This window comes from Anarhichas minor, unplaced genomic scaffold, assembly GCF_050575085.1.
Source record: "Anarhichas minor isolate MPS153535 unplaced genomic scaffold, ASM5057508v1 ptg000074l, whole genome shotgun sequence".
In the NCBI taxonomy this organism is placed as follows: Eukaryota; Metazoa; Chordata; class Actinopteri; order Perciformes; family Anarhichadidae; genus Anarhichas; species Anarhichas minor.
Genome location: NW_027466520.1, coordinates 4,583,428 through 4,596,526, shown reverse-complemented (window position 1 = coordinate 4,596,526; position 13,099 = coordinate 4,583,428). Strand labels below are relative to the sequence as shown.

Here is a 13,099-nt window from a genome sequence, read left to right as displayed (position 1 = left end):
TATGTTCTTTCTTTTCTGTGTCCACTTTTAATTTTTAATGCAACATGAATGACGCTCCACGGCGTTTCTTTTAAATAATGGCCGTGTCTGCAGCTTACCCATCACTCTTCTTCAGCAGGTAGCCTTTCTTCTCACAGCCGAACTCCTTGTTTCCCTGCAGCTGGTGCATGCTGTAGCCACCCTGCTTACTCTGCGAGTCCTGTGCGAATCCACACAATACCAACGTTTAACACACGGGGTACACCGAGGAGCCGCTGAAGGACACGCAACGCAGGCACAAACACACTACAAACTCATCCTCCAACGTCAAAGTACAGTACAGGGTGTCTTCTCAACACTAAAGTGCTAACAGGAAAATTAAACACTAGAAAGGCATGCTCTGAAGCCTCTAAAGGGCCAAACCACTCTACTGTCAAGCAGAACAGACTGATGCCAGCATGCTCAACATGCACCAGCACTTACTCTTCTAGACTTGAATCCAGACGAGCAGAAGGCAGAAGAGGGGAGATAGAGGGGAGAGGTGTGAAAGATCCAGCTCAGGTGCAGGCGGCGGGTGTGAAAAAGTGCGCCGCCCGCCCCAAAAAAACAATCTCACGTGTTTAACCCTCTAAATGACGTGCTTACCATAGGTGCTATTAACAAGAGAAGCTACAGGAAGTGTAAATTAAATGTGAAAGACCGTTGTGTCATGCAAAACACACGTACAGCCGCGGCAGACTACGTTTATGAGTAACTCCGGGGGTTGGCAGTGTTTTAAGGGATGTGGTGTTTAGTCGGGCAGTGAGTGGCTCTCCACTGAGCAGCCAGTGAGGCACAACACTGGTCACCAGCAAAGCCTACCACACACTGGCTACCAGCATGGTACAGCACAAGGGCACTCGCTCTGTGCTGCAGGAGACAAGCTCCAGACCTGGTAGTGGCCAGAGTGAGAGGAGGTAAATAAACGTGGGATCGGAGTGTCGGATCATCGGTTTCTAACAACGCCATCTGTGTGGCACCCGGAGCAACGAGGCGGGTGAATCAAGGTGCTGTGTTTAGCCCTGTGTGTTTTTTTTCGAGAATTTCACCTGCTACAAGTTTAAATTTGGCCGGGTGTCTCTGAATGTGACCTGCCTACCTCCTTCTGGTCCAGCTGGAGGGAGGACTTGATCAGATCGCGCAGGGCAGTCAGCTGCTTCTTCTCCTCATCCTGAGTTTGTTTGATCTGAGGAGAACAAATGCAGAGATGAGGACGCACCGACAAAACTTTACCAGCCTTTACACATTTACTTTCTATTCTGAAAATCGAAGTCTCTCACTGTAGTGAATTGTGTGTTTCTCCCTAAGCTTTAACAAACATCCCAAAAACGTTTTTAGGTGCTGGATCACAAAGCAAAGAGCGAGGGCCACACAGAAGATCTGCACACTGTGCCAATAGCTGCCAAGTGTCAGGTTTTGTGAGAGCGTGAGAGCGTGAGGATCTTCTGTCTGACTTCCAGGCCTTACCATCTTTGGACATGTGAGGTTTTTCTAGTTTCCAGGAGATTCTGAATCATGACAGTTGCTGCAGATGTGCTACTTTCCCCTCATATAATAACTGCAGGAGCATTATATGCTGATAAATCTGCTGCCTCAGGGGAAAGCAGAGCAGTGCTGTAAATAAGAAACGTTGGTGAGCAGTCAGTGAAGGCTTTTTTAAAAAGGTTTGCTGTTCTGAGCACAACATAAATTTCCAAAAACGCATCAGTGAGATTCGGGAAAAAGCCGGTAAGTGGACCTTGATTTGTGTGTTGTTGTTTTGTCGAATCAACTTTATAGACTGAATCCAGAAAGAATAAAAAAGGTAAACACAAACAAAGTACGTGTACATAAACACAGAGCAGCTTTCAAAATAAAAGCATAACAAGAGATGGAAGATGTGCGTGTTTACATTGTAGAGATCAGCTGCCAGCTTCTCGATGTACTGCTTCAGCTTATCGGCCGTCTTCAAGCCATCTTGGAAGAAACTGGAGAACAAAGGTGCGGTATGTGTGAATCTCACTCACGTCAACATGCATGCATAGAGAGACAAGTGGTCCATTTTTTGCGAATTAATACGTTGCAAATGTCAGGCGTGCTGCTTTTGGCCCCTATGAAGGTCACACAGAGAGAGAGAGAGAGAGGAGGTTGGTGCAGTTTATGTTTAATGTATAGCGCGGCTCCTTCTGGCGCCTTTGCCTCTTGGCACAGAAATCGCAACTGGCCGTGTCCGCAGCAGATTGACTGAGGTGCTTAGCACATCCTGAAATCCATCACCGATCTGTCAGCGTTACACACCTCGATGCAGCGCTGCAGTCGCAAATCACCGCTAATGACCTGTTTTTTTCTCTCTCTCTCTCCACCCCGCGCCCTCCTCTCCCTTCCTCTGCTCATTACTTTCTCCGTCACATCTCTCCTCTGCTTGTTTTCTTTTAATATGTGCATTAAGGATCCCCCATCTCTCCTCCCACTCCGTCCGGCTCTCCCCGAGGACTGAAGGCCTTGCAGAATGTATAGTGAAAAGTGTTGATGCTGCAGGTATAGACTGGGTTCAGCTCGGTGGACTTTCTTGTGGCCTCCAGCAAGAATGATGTTTATTGGGACGAGTAGTGGGAGACTCTGACATCTTTGTAAAAAAAACTTCTCAAAGCACAGAAAGTAGTTCTCTAGAAATCCCCGTAGGTGCTGTAGCAAACTGCAGTGCAACATCCTGCCGTACCTGCTGCATTGATGCGCATACACCACATGATTATGCTAGTGAGGAGTGATTTAGCTTGTGTGCATGCTGGAGAAGCAGTGCGTCTGTCAGTAAGTCAAGTAGTAAAATAAAATGACAAGCAACACACTTTATTAACTGTCAATTAAAGATGATTTGAGATCATTTCTGTTACTTGAAGTTTTTTGGAAAGCTGTAGGGATTTCACCCCGATCAATGTCTGTGTTTGAAATGACATAAACATACTGCCAACTAAGTTCCCCCTTTAGCACGCCATTACCGGCAGACTGTAAACTCATGTCTCATATTAAGAAACTCTTGCTAATCTAGTATACATTCTGCCATTTCATGAATACACAAAATAATCATACTATGCAGTCGGAACGCACTACACACTCAATTAGTATGAATAGTATGCAATTTTGAACAGACCCACTGTTGTTCTTGCAAGACTCCATGTTTCTCTGGGCATGGCTGACAAATACCCAACTTTCCCGTTAAGTGCCGTCCTTAATTTGTTGAATGAAGCGGTGGTTCAGGTGGTAAAAACGATAATGTCGTCTTCTCTCTGGCTGCGAGCAGTCACACTCGTCCCTCCGCTCTCCATCAATTGCTTTTCTGCTTCTAATCCATCTCCACTGCAGCTTTTCGATCCATCAACGACCAGGTTGAACGGATTAAAAAGGGGGGAGGGGGGGAGTATATTGTTTTGTCCCAGTGTTATGACAGGACCTAGCAACGCTGAGAGAAAATTTGTCATTCTGTTCGCAGAACGTTGTGAGCTGCGGTTCTGGCACGGAGAGCGCCCACTTATTTACCCACCGAACCCGACAGCTGTCAGAACATATCTGTATGATGACCTGTGCATATTTATGAGGGCTATACACACACACACACACATGACTGTGCACCCTCGAGATCTGTGAATCATACAAGGGGACAAACTAATTGACATCAAGAGCTGCAAAGAAGGAAAGTGAAGCAACCATTTTCTCTGCCGTGTTTGGAAATACATTTCTTAGTGGGTGTGATGCACACAACAGGGGACCTTCACACATTCGGGTTCAGGGGGATTACGGTGGTACTTACTTGCACTGTGCGTGGTAATACTTAATCAGGTTCTGGAGGAGGTCCACTCCTTTCTTGGTCTTGATCTCATTTACTTTGATCAGGTACTGCAAAGCAAAGAGAGGTGAAAAGTTCAGCCAGGAGTTGAAAGTCAGGGTGTGTTTAAAGGATTTTTTGGTTTAATGAGGTATAATGTGGCAGAGCTGTTACAGAGAGAATGAAGACATCAGCTTTGCCGTAGACACTTAAGAGTATGAACACTTTGCCTCATGATAATCACATCCGAGTGCTTTATGAAGGCTTTGATGCACGAGCCAAGACTGCCTTGACACTGTGAGTGGGGACCAAACTGGTAAACACACTTGCAGAACAAGAGAATACCATCCAGGGTGCCTTGATCTAAATAAAGTTTCAAAAGGATGATGAGAAATATTTCACATTAGCATTATAAAGAGAGAGAGAATAGCCTACAGAGGAAGGGCTTTGTAGAGTGTATGCTCAGTCTGGGGATTCAAAACAAACGAGGAGTCTTCAGACAGGGCTCCCACCAAACAAACGAATAAAAGATAATCTTAATCTAAAATAATCCCACAGCATGCCAATCCACAGAGATTTACAAAGACACACAGCTAAAGACCACTTTCAGCTCCGCAGCAAAATTTAATCTGTGACACAAAAGCTTCCGACGCCAACATACATTTTCAATTTGCTCTGCGTATCAAGTGCGTGGATGCATGTGTGTTAGCACACGCATGAGTGCATCTGTATGTGCATGCATACGTGTGTATGCACGTATGTGTTGTCCCTTTGTCTGGCTGACAGAGCCTGTTGGATGGGAGATTATCCACATTTTGTCTGAGCCCTGTGTGGGTTCAGTGTTTTTTGGAGAGCGCTGCCGCATGTGTGCGTGTTGGGTCTCTTTTGTGTGAATGAGCGGCATCGCTCGCACCGCTGCCGTGTCCGCGCGGGACATAATGCAGCCTGCTGAGCCCTGCCTTTCCACACTCCTTTAACTGGCGGCGTGAGGATGAAAAGGGTGAGAGAGTGAGAGCATCCTGCAATCTGGTGATTGAGTAACATGGAGGGAGAGAGCGCGAGAGAGTGCACGCACACAGAGAGAAATGAGGTTAAGTGGGATGAACAGATTGTACCACTGACTGCAGCAACTGTCCCACACACACACACACACACAGCAGCAACGTTGGTATTTCCAACCATGATCACTGTTGATTTAGGAAATCTCTCTTTGTTTGTGATGATTCAAGCTCCTCTTTGTATTGGTAGAGGATCTTATACTACCTTATACAAGTACAAGCTTAAAAATACAGATAAATCACAGAACTTTGTGGATCACATGACACAAAACTAGGTCAGAGTAAAGAAAAAATTCACATATAAAGATATTCAATGTACAATATGGATAAAAACAGTACATGTCATTTTTACATTGCAGTATCAATACATCAACAAGTCAATTATGCTCTTATAATAGAGCCCTTTAATGCTTTTTTAAGGCGAATTCCTCAAACCACAGAGTCATCTAACTACCGTTTACAGCGAGGCTGGTTCAGTAACAAGTGGCCAAAACCACAAAGGCCTTTTGTTTGACGTTGTTACGCTGCAACAACCAACAGGCACTGTTCAGAGGACTCGTGCAGTCCTGTGAGGACACAACAAATCGGCATCATATCGTCAGCCAGAGCACAAACATGCAAAGCTCTGCATATGATGAGAAATATAAAATCAAAACTGGACTTGAGAATGAAAGAGGAAGCCAGTGCTAATATAACGTGGGAGCTACTGCTCGTTTTTGGCATCCGGCATCAACTGGAGGCGAGCAATGGATAATACAGACTGTTGAGTAGATCTTATGGAATCATGAAGACAAAACGTTTTGCTTCAAACTTTAATGCTAAAAAAGGGAAATTGACTCGCTTGAATTATTTTATTTTGGCCATATTTAAAATAACAACAACAATGGACCAGGAGGGGTCTTAAACTGTGCGGTGCCGGAGGGTTGAAGGGGGAGAGACGTTAGGCAAAGATACCAAGCAAGGTAAAAGTGCATGCTGTTACTGCAGAGCAACATGATACACATACTTTGAGATTCAGTGAGACAAACGTCATCAAAACGAAACAAAATCATAGAAAGAGACGCTCCTAATAACAAAATAAAAGCTATCTTCAGTATCAAAGTGTCCATCCATGAGTAAGATGCAAACAGGAACTGTTTGAACACAACAACACACTTAGCACTTTTCTAGGAGGGGTATATATATCATTTAGAGACGAGGGCTTCACATTGGATGCCAGTAGATTCACACTCTGACGATTCACATCAACTTTAGTGAATTTTCTTTTAATCCACGCCGCTGACATTCCCCTCAACCTCGGCCGTACTTTGTGTTTTGTGCAAATATTCAAATGCTATGTCGCTAGGCCAAGATGGTGAAAACATTACATCTGCACAACATCAGCATGTTAGCGTGCTGTTCTGCATACAGTACAGCCTCACAGAGCTCCATCTGTTGTACTCTCATCTGCTCCCCTTGTCCCATGTTTTAGCACTTTCTTGAAAACATTACATGTACATAACCGTAACCAAACACCAGGTCTCTAGCAGGATAAGAGGTGTGAACACAGGTGGAAAATGTGGGCAAGGAAACACCTCTGAGTCACCGTGAGACGAGGGCAGATCAGCATTGCAGGGCACAAAAGGACTGCAGCAAGTTCTGTACTGAATAATTCACACGAGCAACAGCAGTGCAACAGCCATCGGTCCATTATGTAATTCGAGTAAAAAAAGTCCTCGCAGGATAAAACAGTGAACAAGGCGTAGGTGTCACCACCCACAAGGAGAGAGGTTTTCTGGCAGAGCGGAGTGAGCGCTTACAGTTTGTTCTGATTCTCTTGGGCACATGAAGACCTGACATTGGTTTTACACTTTATTCTCGCTGTCAAGAGTTCTTTAAGTATTAGTCTTTGAGCGATAATACCGAAGACAACTCACAACAGGGTCACAGCATGCTGGGAAGAAAACAAGTTTACAGAAACAGAGAAACATCTGACAACACTTAAAGTACGAGTTGCTCAAATATCTGACTTAATCCCTACATGTGAAGCTGCAGAAGTTTTAAAGATATTCTCTAAATTATTCAAATCATCCGAGAGAAAAAGTCATCTCAAGCTTAAAGTCTCCTTTAAGCGCAGCTGGTGAAGAAGACTTTACATACATTCACGTATAGGATATAATAAGTGGGTGTTCAAACCAAAAATAGCACGTGCGTTGGAGGGTTTGTGTTGCTACGGGTGTCCGTAAGAAGATGAAATACGATCCAGGGAGGTTGGTTTTGGGTGACAGACCCATGAGTTTGAAGGCTTAAATGCTAAAACACTACAAGATAAGACAGCAGTTCACACATCTGGAAGGTTATCGTGATAAAAATATATCCAATATCTATCTTGACCATCTAATCACGTCTAATAATGATTGAGCAAGGTTCAAATGTCTTGTCGGACAATGCTGCATTTTTTTTTGTCATTGAAATGAATGTGTTGTTTGCCACAGTGCAGATGTTGTCTGCCAACAACTTAACACGACATAAATGCGAAGGTCATTTTGTGATTTAGAATGAGACAGCTCCATAAAAGAGGATATTTGGACAGCGCACAGTGCTGTACTGTGGGGATTTAACCTCTGACCTGCCCGTTAAAGGGGCCTGGCTAACTACTGGGCCTCTCTGATGCTTGATTACTGCGGAGAAGCCAACCAAAAAGGTCCTAAACTGTAGCTTCGTTTTACAACCTACCTCGCACATCTGGAGCTGAAAGAGACGCCTCTCCTTCTCCATCTCCTCGGCGATTTCAGCCCCGGTGATCTCAGTGCGGATCATTCCGTGTTGCTTGGCGTGCTCTCGCTTCTCCTTCTCGATCTTTGTACTGACACAGAGAAGAGGACGGTTACTGTCTGTTCTTACGCCGCGCATGCAGGTTTGTTGTTCTGCAATGCGCTTAATATCTTCTGGAGGGCATACCAAACATTGCGACACATTATCCACAGCGTGTTGATCCATTATTCAGCGCTCTATAATTAGCTTAATGGTGCAAATGTGTTGTATTACAACAGTACACTTTAATTATCCACTTACAACTTGGCCTCGTAGTCTTTCCATGCTTTGTCGAAGGGCTTCTTTATGTCCTGCAGAAACACATGGGAGACAAGCATCAGCAGACCACAAATAGTTATTTGCAGAGTTGGATCGCTACCAGAGGTCCAACAAATGCCTCACTCCGCTCACAATTTACGCCCGGGACGGCCAAGCGGGCGTCCACGCCTCTTCTTGGACCCTGAACATCAACGGTTCATGACCCAGTTACGCACCACTCGCCTCAAGCACAACACAAAGGCACAAATGTTTACTTCTGCAAGATTTACAGCGTGAGCTGTTAAAACAGTCTCTCTGGCCTCTCCTCGCTTACACTCAACATACAGAGGTTAATAGAGAGATGTGCTGAGGAGGCATCTATTGTCCCTGTCCCGCTGTTGATCTGTGTGCCGTGGGGATGGGGGAGCACCGGACGAGTCGAGAGAGAAAATAAACGTCAGGGAGAGAAACTGTTTAACGGTAAATCTTACCCCTTTAACGCCTTTCAAATCGCCCTTCAGCAGCGAGTCCAGGGTGAAGATGACATTGTGGCTGAGGCTCTGGAGCTGGAAGAGGACACACGGAGAACACGGGGGTTTATAAAGCAGCTGTTGTCACGAGAAAACAGAGCTAACATATAACTTTTGTAAAAGAAGTAAAAGAAGCCTCAACTCATCTTACAAAGTAAGATGAGTTGTGATCAATGAAGCTTGATGAAAAACACATAAGTGATCTACTTTGTTGCAGTGGGTGACATGTTCCTTATCATGGTGCATTATGATGAACACTGCCCTAAATGTGTATTTATTAGCAGCTGAAAATTGTCCCCAATAAATTCATTGTTGTTTGAGGGATCTATATATATAGTTGTGACCCATTTTTAAAGCTACTACGAGGAACTTTCGTTTTGTGTTGATTTTGGCGGTCCCTGTGGATGAAAGAGGTAGTGTTTCTGACTCCCTTTAGAAAACCTCTTATTTTACTGCAGCAGGTCGAAGGAGGAAGCGAAGCAGGTCTGTCGCTGCTGGAGGCCCCGGGCGCTCCAGTCTGAGCTTCAGGAGATTCTGTTGAACCTTAAATCGTTTTGTCTTATTTTCGTGGCCAATCGGACACCATGAAAGGCATCGACTAAAACTCTTTCAGATAGGTGAGGTGAGCTGCATAGTTAGGTGTTAATTCTCAGTGGGGTTTCCCTTAAAGCGACCCTTTCCACATTGCATGTGCTCATTTGATTCGTTGTTAATAAAAAAACAGGAATACGGGAATTGTTAAGCACTGAAAGATGGAACGCATTGTTGGTTTTAGTTTACATATGGGATATATTGACCATAAGAAAAATATAGAATAACGCCGGCCTCGTCCCTTTAACCTGCAGTGCAGTGCAACACTTAAGGACTCAGCGACATAATAGCGAAAGTGCAAGTTAGTCTATTGAAGAATTAGCAAAAGCTGGTTGCCAACAGCTTGGGTTGCCACAGTTATGCTCAGCAGCTCTAACCATTAGGATCAGCGAGGTCATTTACAACACTACTAAGCATTTAAGTCCCTATTGTTGTTAGCCGAGGCTACACAGACACACACAGCAGCGGTCAAGGAAGTAAACTACGCTTAATGGGCGGTAATGTGCTTCTTAAGTGCCTGACTTGCATATGGCCAGTGTAAGAATCAATCCTGTGCTGGCTGGCTGCCCGTGTGCTCTAACAGCACATCCTGGAAGCATCCACCGTCTCTTCTAGTAAAACGTTCTCAAATAAAGGAAACAACCACTGAGAAGGACGAGGAGAAGCTGGAAACAACGTGGCTAAATTTGTCTATAAAATCCTTACATTCGAGCCGATAACACATGTAGGACATCTAGGGCACTAGCACTATTCGTCAATTCTCATTTGCAGTGCACGCACATACCAGCAGCCCTCGGGGCGCAGTTATTGAAGTCTAAAAAAGTCACTCAATAAAACACTCCAAATGGAAAAGATGAGAGTTAAGAGACGGGGAAAAAAAAGTGGACAGGAAGAGAGGAACGAGTGGAGATAGTTTCACTTTTCTGCAATATGCAGGTAGCGCCAACAGGTGGGCGATTTAGGAAGGTTTATGGACTTATGGACGGACACACACACACACACACACGCACACGGACACGCACGCACACACACACGCACACACACACACACACACTTGTTCCTGGTGCTGCCAAGTGTATTTATGGAGTCTAATCTCGCCGTCAGCCACACAGGAAGAGAGGGAGAGAGCGGGGACCGGCTCTTCTTCCAACAACAATCACTCACAGAGGATTCAAACAGGACACATTATTCAACAGAAACGTCAGGGGAAATCCACGGCAGGAAGATAAGAGCGTCGACTGGGGGAAAAAAAATACAAAGCTTTGAGGTAGATATAGCCGCAGTCAGCTATACTGACCGGCTGTTATGACGCGTCTGGCGGTGTCAGCACATTTTATACAGGTTTTTAAAAGGGTAGAGATTAATGAACCTGTGGGCACATACACCTCTTTCTTTATATCTATTAAATTAGTTTTATTCCTCAATAACCTCTTCACCTTCTCCACTACATGCCCAACCTAAATCCTAATCCTAATCTTAACCTTAAACCCAAATCCTAAACCACTTATAGAAGCGAAGACAGGAAAGAACTATATCTTTGGAGAATTTGACTCTCGCTATCCACAGCAAACGCAGAGCACTCTGTGGGAGAAGCTATCCCGTTTATTTGACACCAAAAGTGCGGGCATGTTGAACTCACCAGGTTCTTCAGCAGGGTAGACAGCTCCTTGGTGAGGGAGGAGAACTTGACAAAAGCCGTTCCCAGGTCGGGGTTGTCGCGGCTGATGAAGTTGCTGCCGAATTTGTCCAGAGCCTGAGCGTAGTTCTCTTCATTCTGGACGTGGTCTGTGTTGGAGACAGAGAGGAAAGGCCAACCGCTGGTTTAGTTTCTCTGCCCTAAACTCTGGCTGATGATTAGCATGGTTAGCATGATTAGCATGTGTCGAGGCCCGCAGTCTGTGCAAAGGGGCAACGGTCAGAAAGGTGATGGTTGGCTTATTATCAAACCTCCACACGTCCGAATCCCTGACTGTTGAAAACTTTTAAGAACCAAACGTTGGCAGATTTATAATCCTGTTAACTTTTTCTCTGATCAGATGGGTTCGTTTTTACATTATAACTTTAGCGTTTGACTTAGCACCTCTATTATCCAATGAGCGAGGATGTTCACGTACACATAGTTTACTGGTGAAGATGACTCTATGCAAGTCACACAGAGCTTTATAACTCTCCCAAGAATATCCTACATATATGCTCGCCAATGTTGCAAGATTTTACTTTACCACAACAAAGAAAAGTGTTTGTTCATTCTTTGTTCTAAACAGCAAAGCGGCAAAAACACCTGGAACAAACAGGCTTGTGCATCTTCTAAGATCTCCTCGTTGTGTTCATGATAACACAGATGTGGCGGAAATAGTCAACAGATCCCACAATGCAACGTCCTCCTTTCATCAGTGCAGCAACACGAGTGATACAATAACAGACACATGTGACCTCAACCCGTGATTTCTGATCAGAGAAACTTTGTTTAAACATTGTTGACTGTAATAAGTCGTCTTTATACGCAGCACATGTCGGCATGACAAGATGTGTGGGTCTCCAGGAGCCTGAAGCTCTGCAGGAGCCGTCAGTCAAACGGCAGCATGCATCCGTCCTCGTCGTTAAGTGTTCTGAGACGGTGGGCAGGTGAGACAAGGAGCACGAAGAGCTGCGGCGGCCATTTTGAACTTTTGACAGACTGGAAACTCGAATACAATCCGAACAGGGCTGCAGTTCTGCCATCTGTATGTTTTTTGTGTTTTTCATGTATTTTTATATATATATTTTTTTGTTTTTACTCCACATTGTAGGTATTATCTGGGCCAACAAAAAATTGCATATTTAAAAAGTTTATGGTCATAATTTCTTTCTGCAACAGCCATTTAATTAATCTTACTTTCAGCTAATACCTCTCTATAGCAGGTTTCTTTAGTAGTGGCGGGGTCCACCATTCCTTTACTGGATTCAGATTAACTTCCTACGCACGAGAAATTCACAAGCAATGACGCAGCATTACTGTTTGTAGTTTTATCTCACTGTTAACAGCCTCACCATTGACTCTCTTAACATAATAATATACATAATATCAGAGTTGTGTTTAGTTACTGCTGATGCAAACTCAACATTTCATACTGCCGCTGCTGCTTTGAGTGCTCCATGACATCAAATCACGATAGCTCAAAAGTGAGGCGAAAAGGTCAATTATTGACAGACTTCTGTAATACATCGACACAAGTTTGTTTGGTTGCACTACAAACAGATACACTCTTCTGCTCTTCTATTATACTTCTCACAAAGTAGGTACTAGTAGAGTGAAGTATAGAGTAATTGTTGCTATTGTCAATAACCCCGGGTGTCTCCAAATCAACCAGGACTGAAATCTTAAGGATTATAACTTGCGGGCTGAAGTGTTTCTAAAATCCTGTATACGGCCATGAGTCTAACTATTCATTATATTTGCAAGAAGTACAAACATCCCACTCTCATTTAAATTTTTAGATCACAAACAGTATTCATCTCACTGTAACTACATCAAACCAAAGTAACTAACTACTGTGTAACGATAAGACACTCGACTAAAGAGTTGTTTCAGTTGTTTTCATGAGAGAGTCAAAATGGGAGGAAGGTAAACTCTCTTTTCTGTGGAGAACAAACAAACTTTTTTTGTGGGATCTGAAACTGTCTATTTACAGGGAGGAGGCTGCTCTCAGAAGTATTCAGTGGAAAATTACTGAGGATCCATGTCACAGCAACGAACAAAACAAAACTTAGGTGTCGGTTTCTGGGACGGCCTGAAAAAAAACACACAAAACACCATCTGTCCCACAGAAGACAATGTTCCAAACAACAACAAAAAAATGCAATCCTCATCTTTTATTAAAGATATTTAAGAAACCCTGGACTCTCCTGTGGGAAAGAGTTGTGAGAACAAACCCAACAATCAGCTTAAGCACACTCGGTCCTGATAAATTTAGACGCAGACTAGTCTCACCTTGTCCGGAATTGTAGATGGCCTTCACTGATTTCTTCACCTTCTGCAGGGAGGTTCTGTCCTGGTCCAACGCCTGAGGAAA

At 44.1% G+C, this 13,099-nt stretch overlaps 1 protein-coding gene across 3 annotated transcripts in view; it reads right to left on the bottom strand.

Annotated features, from left to right (window-relative positions):
* asap1b (ArfGAP with SH3 domain, ankyrin repeat and PH domain 1b) overlaps window positions 1-13,099 on the bottom strand; it is a 47,828-nt gene that overhangs the window by 16,808 nt on the left and 17,921 nt on the right. For all 3 annotated transcript variants that reach the window (XM_076080205.1, XM_076080204.1, XM_076080203.1), the window contains exons 2-10: window positions 13,018-13,090; window positions 10,687-10,832; window positions 8,418-8,492; window positions 7,930-7,979; window positions 7,591-7,720; window positions 3,803-3,888; window positions 1,910-1,985; window positions 1,118-1,204; window positions 99-199 (exon numbers count right to left, since the gene is read on the bottom strand). In XM_076080205.1, coding sequence (XP_075936320.1) covers window positions 99-199; window positions 1,118-1,204; window positions 1,910-1,985; window positions 3,803-3,888; window positions 7,591-7,720; window positions 7,930-7,979; window positions 8,418-8,492; window positions 10,687-10,832; window positions 13,018-13,090 — 824 coding nt within the window. The remainder of the gene's footprint in view (window positions 1-98; window positions 200-1,117; window positions 1,205-1,909; window positions 1,986-3,802; window positions 3,889-7,590; window positions 7,721-7,929; window positions 7,980-8,417; window positions 8,493-10,686; window positions 10,833-13,017; window positions 13,091-13,099) is intronic.